This window comes from Eublepharis macularius, chromosome 7, assembly GCF_028583425.1.
Source record: "Eublepharis macularius isolate TG4126 chromosome 7, MPM_Emac_v1.0, whole genome shotgun sequence".
NCBI classification, from domain to species: domain Eukaryota; kingdom Metazoa; phylum Chordata; class Lepidosauria; order Squamata; family Eublepharidae; genus Eublepharis; species Eublepharis macularius.
In genome coordinates this window covers 24,596,282-24,602,281 of record NC_072796.1, presented here as the reverse complement: position 1 = coordinate 24,602,281, position 6,000 = coordinate 24,596,282, and the positions used below count along the sequence as shown (strand labels likewise).

At 42.2% G+C, this 6,000-nt stretch overlaps 1 protein-coding gene across 2 annotated transcripts in view; it reads left to right on the top strand.

The window, feature by feature from the left end:
• The first annotated feature begins 225 nt into the window (after positions 1-225).
• CDH12 (cadherin 12) overlaps positions 226-6,000 on the top strand; it is a 250,239-nt gene continuing 244,464 nt past the window's right edge. For both annotated transcript variants that reach the window (XM_054984695.1, XM_054984694.1), the window contains exon 1: positions 226-456. In XM_054984695.1, the coding sequence (XP_054840670.1) occupies positions 226-456 (231 nt within the window). The remainder of the gene's footprint in view (positions 457-6,000) is intronic.

Sequence of the window (6,000 nt, the reverse complement as noted above, 5' to 3'; positions counted from 1 at the left end):
TTTCATGTTGCCATGTAAATCTCTTTTATAGGTCCCTTTAGATGGAATTTAATGCAGCAGAAACCTTGTCACCAGAAGGATTAATGCCTGCATTAGCATTTCGGCAATAAAAAAAAAATCCGGAGCTAAGTGGTGGCGGCCCACGGACAGCCTTAAACCTGGATTCTTCAGCTCAGCATTCAGTGTTGGAGTTTTTAATTACTAGCTGTGGGGAAACCATTGCCAATGCTTACACGGAACTGCTTGTCCCTGCTTCTCTGGGTCCTTTTCGACGGAGGTCTCTTAACACCACTTCATCCACAACTACGACAGACTTTAGAAACCGAGTCAAGGGGAAATGTTGTCACAGCACCAGAGAGAAAGACTCCCGCCGTGCGGGTCAAACGAGGCTGGGTCTGGAATCAGTTCTTTGTGCTGGAGGAATACATGGGCTCTGAACCCCAGTATGTGGGAAAGGTAAATGTTCAGTCTTTTTAAAAGCTCTGTTTTCTGAAGTCTGTTGTTATATATGTCATAGATTTAAAGCATCCATTTTTTTCCAAACCTTAGCTTAACCCTCCCTGAGCTGCATTTTCAGTTTGATGGCCTACATTTTACAAAATCATTTTAAAAGCTTTATATATATAATCATCATCTCTGCCTTTCTGTACCTCCAAAGAGGCTATAGTAAGCACTCTTTGAAGGAAGGTTCTCTAATAACTGAGTTTGTTATGTCAAATATCACTGAGTTTTCTACAGGTAGTATAAATACTGAGTAATCGAAAGCATTTCGTTTTCAGGGTTGGGCCAATTAATGTTTTAAAAGCTTGACAAAATATTTAACAATTGGAAATCTTAGAACACATGCATGTTATTTTCCTGCATTTTTTCCTTACAGACTGTGTTTAACTTCTTCATAATTTAGACTGATATATAAACACAGCTTATGTATTTTTCCTTTTCAGTTACTGTCATAAGTAGCACATCTATTAGACTTCAATGTGGTTTGTGAGTGCAACTTTTCACATACTCATTTTAAAGATATTTATTTTTAACTTTATAGTCTGCCTTTCTCACTGAGATTCAAGGCAGATTTCATAGTATACAAAAAGAGCGAAAAATGTAATCATATGGTATAGGACATCAAATGAACAGCGCAGTAGGACTAGGAGTACAAAACTGAATGATAGTGCGAGCAAGAACATGACATATCATGAACAATGCAATGGAACTAGGAATACAAAATGGAATGCCAATACCAAAGCACAAGGACTAGGGATACAACATTAAATGACAATCTGAACACCAAAGTGCCCAGGCTGTCATAGTGCAAGCAATGTTGAGTATGAGATTACCGAGATGGAAGGCAATGCAGTATATAGAATGACTTCCTCAAGACATTCTTTCGTCTGTCCCAATCAATTATACGTGACCTGTATGGCAATTAGGACATCCAACTACTTTATTCTGGAAGTTACATGGCAATTGATGGGTTGGACTGGGCTCCAATAGGATGAATCACTTGTGGATATGCCAAACAGTATTATTTTTAAAACCGGAAAGCCATTCAAGTATCCAATTGAAACCTGTTATTCTGTTAATTTGAAAACTGTAGAGGTCTCCACAGTCTGAAGATAGTTTTCTTTTTCCATATTATTGATGGTGGTATAAAAGTGGTTGTTCATGATGTATATATTTATCCCATTTCTACATTTCGCATACTGGTTTTTCAGGTTTTCATCTCATTACAAGAACTTCTAAAACTTGTTTGACTTGAAATAAAGTAATTGAGCATGTACATAAAATGAGGGCAGCAATGTATCCAGTTCTCATTTTTTCTTTTTTAAAATGTCTTTTTTTAATGACAGTGATATCCAAAATTACTTTCCAGGAAAAAAAAAAACTTTTTTTCTGTTTCTCTGATTTTAAAAGTGATACCACAGAAATAGTTGTGTTTCTGTTTCCTCTTCCCTTATCCTTTGTGACACAAAGATTTGTAGCTATCGACTTCTGCTGTGGTAAATAACCTTGGAATTTCAATCAGACCAAATTGGTTCTTTTCTGTGAGCACATTTGTGCAAGTATATGTTTACAAAGCCTTTGAATGAGAAGGAAACATTACTTATCATTTCCCGAGTTAATGGATTGCTTGTTGTTTAGAAGTTTCTGGACTGGAGTCCCTGTTTCTATGTGTGGATGTGTAGGAGGAAGTCTGTAGAAGTATATCAAACAAAATTAGTTTGTTTATATAACCCACGTGGTGTAGCACTTTGAACGATCTGTATACCTGAATAATATAATGAAGATCAACAAAGTTTCCATTGTCACATTTTCCAATTATATGTTGAAAAACCCTGATTTCCATCTCTTTGTAGCACTGGAGTGTTTTCTCACACAGAAATGACCAAGAAACATAAGGAAAAACTGACTTCTGGGAAGAGAAGAGGAAGGCAATCTATAAGATGCATTGCTTCCTCACAGACTAACACCTTTGGAAGCACATTATTTCTCTACAGTCCAGAGATAGTTTTGAGGGAATGCTGCCATATAATAATGCATATAGGTAGATCACACGGAGACATCTGTGCAGTTTGATGTTGGATGTGGGATAAAGGAACTATATTTTTTCTAAACAAAGAAATCATATTCCTCAAGGAATTCTTTTGAAACAACCAAGAGAAGAGAAAGTAAAGGCCGAATGACACAGCAGGGTACAGACATTTCTGTTGCTGGAAACAGTAGGTCCCTGACATATTCTCCCCTCTCTCCTTATAATATATAATTTCACTTAGCTTTGCAATGTGATATTGTCACATTGCACATTTCCTTGCCTAATGACACACATCATTAGGTTCCCTTGCAAAGTAAGTGAAACTCTCTGACCTGTTGAAAGAGGGAGAATGTGAAATTGGGTTTCCTTTCTAGCAGTTTCTAAAAAACACTTTTCACGTGGAATTACTTATAGTGATAAAAGGCAGAGTAGCTAGCTGCAGTTGGCAATTTCTGGGAGGACATGGGGAATGGTGATGGGTGCATCAGCATTGCTTCTGGCCTCCAACTGGAAGTAACATCATTACATCAGGCTGATGTGGTAGGATTCACCCCAGATTGCTATAGTTCAACCATAGAGATTTTGGCGAATCCTAGAGCATTACCCCAACAGAATGACATCATTTTTGGTTTGTCATCAGAAGTGATGTTGCACACCACCGCACTAGGGATGTGAAATTTTAATTTCACATTAAAGTAGAGTGACAGTTCTCCGCTGAGTTTCCACTGATTGAAAGAAAATGTTGTTGCCTTGGAATTTCCCCCCAAAAAAGGTTCCCCTCCAATGGATGACTGTTTTCAATTGGCTCATTCCCCTTCCCTCCAAAATGACACTGCCCTACCTGTTGCCTTGTCCACTTGTAAGAACTGAGATGAAAAGTGCAGCACGAAAACACATGCAGAGACAGAGGGGCAGTTTTGTTACAACTGAGGGCCAAGCTACAAGTGACGAATGACACTTGAATGGCAAGTGTATTTCTCCCTGTTCACTTGCCCTCCACTCAATCCACATGACGTTCAAGTGTTATTCGTCACTTGTAGCTTGGCCCTGAGTTTCCCAAATTTAGTTCAGCATTCCAGAATCCACTATAACGAGCTGAACCAGCAACATTCCTTCGTAATTTTGGCTCATTTTTCCCATTATGCACACCTCCACACCATATACACCCTGTTTTCTCCTGCTGGTCTTGGAAGCACCAGTGGGAAATGGGGGGAAGTATTGGGAGTTCATAGGCGAGTCCCATTCAGGGCTGTTGCCAGGGCTTCTGGCGCCTGAGGCAAGATACCTACTTGCGCGTGTGGCCACCCCCCACTAACCAACTTGATATTGTAGGCTTTAAAATGATGAATTTTAAATACATCTCCAAAATTATACCTTTTCCAGCTTTTTCCAGCCGACTTTCAGTATTTTTGGTGATTGGGAGGGGCAGCGGCGCAGTGTGGTCATGGGGTTCCCAGCGGAGGAGGTGGTGACTCTCGCCCTGTGCACGCGTACAAAGCACGTGTGCTATGGCCCTACATGATGATGTCACTTGTGACATCATCATGCAGGAGTGTCCCCCTCACCTGAGGTGGGTGGCAATGGCGAAGGGGCAGGGAGGCGGCCCGCTTCCCTGCTCGCCTCCCCGCTCACTGCTGCACCACCGGGGTGCTCAGCTTGCCGGAGGCCGAGCCAAGGTGGGCAGCAGCAGCAAAGATGTGGAGAGGTGAGTGGGGAAGCAATCTGCTTCCAGGTCCGGGGGGGGGGGGTCATCAGGGGCCAGCACGACGCCTCCTTCAGAGTTCAGCACTCAAGGCAGCTGCTGGCATCACCTTCATGGATGTGCCAGGCCTGGTCCCATTTTAGGGTTAGGGTGAGTGTTGGGCCTCTACTGAAACTATAAATCTCTATTAGTATAATAAGCTATAGAACAGCTCCATTCTGGGCTGAAGAAATACTCCCAGAGCTCTCCCAGAACTGAGGCAAGCCACTGCTTTCATCTTGTACTTATGTAAGTATTTGTTTATATCATGGCTTTCTGCTTACAAAGTTTCCCAGGAGCCCTCCCATTAAAGCAGTAACCTGGCCACTCTTGCTTTGGTTCCTCAGGGTTGCTGCATCTGATGCCTAGGTCCCTGCCCCAGTCCCCAGTCCCCTGTCCCTGCCCCAGTCCCCAACGGCCCTCTGGGACCTCTGTTTGTAAGCTTCAGAGTCAGTGGAATAGCCAACAGCAGAAATTGATTACTGTGTTAGATGGATTTCGGTTTGATCCAGGCGGACCGTTTCCAAGTTCTCACTTCTCTATTTCTGACTTACATGTCTGTTCAAGTCCATAATATTGTACATATCTTTGTGACAACTTCTAGACTCTTAACAATGAGGATTGGTTCACGTGATGACTGCATCTGTAGCCACAAATGCTCCGTTTATCACTAACTGGTTTTAGCAAGTTACAGCAAATTGGCAAGCACCAAAGGCAGAACTATGTGAGACCTCAAATTAACATGGCCTAATTGTTACTTTGACATTTTATTGGGTGGAGGTGGAAGTCATCATGATGACGGAAGAGCTTTTTGCTTCACATGCAGCCTGGGTATAATTTCCCTCTGAGATAAGTAATATTGATGCATCCTTGAGTACTAAGCATACACTTTAGGCAAATGTGTCCCTAGTGTACCACTTCTATCTAGATGATAAAAATAAAATATGGAGGGATCTGGCTGATAGAATGCAGCATAATGAATGTGTAACAAATATCTCATTAACAACAAGGCCGGATGCATAGACGGAGATCTTTTGCAGGTCATAGAAATTGTATCTGCTGAACAGGTATGGAACCAAAGTTTTATAGCTGATGGTAGCAAGGCAGGATTTATACCAGTAGAAGTTTTGAGTTGCAATTTAGTTCCTAAGATCAAAAATACTCCCCCTGGTTCCTGCCATTGAAGTAATTATTTATCTGCCTGATTTCCTTTAATAAGCAATCGGTTGTTGGTCCAAACTGGTGCACTATATATGCAAATAAAGTGGCCAGATAATATGGTCATTATGTTTCCACTGTGGCTGCTGTTAAACACCAGCATGATTTGCGCGCCAAAATGAATCTCTACAACTTCTCTCTGCATGGCTTAACTGCACACATTATGTCATGAACCAACCGAGCCCAGCCGAGTGCAAAGAGATGCAGAGGACTCTTCTGAGGAAGAGGCAGCTGGTGAACTTGATCCAGGCAGAAGCTCTGCAAGAGGAGGCAATCTCTGAGGGTCAGACATAGATCTGCAGCCGGGATGCAATACATACAGCTCCCCAGCCCTGGGCCAGCAACAAAGAGCCAGGCACAAGCCAACTCTTCCCCCTCATCCCTAGAGCCTTGGGAGTGCTGTCAGAGGAAGACAGGGAGAGATCTTCAAGCCAGAAGGTGCAGTGCCCACCTAGCAGCACAACATCGACCCAGCATCAACAGAAATGACAAGTGCTTGCAGGAACAGGAC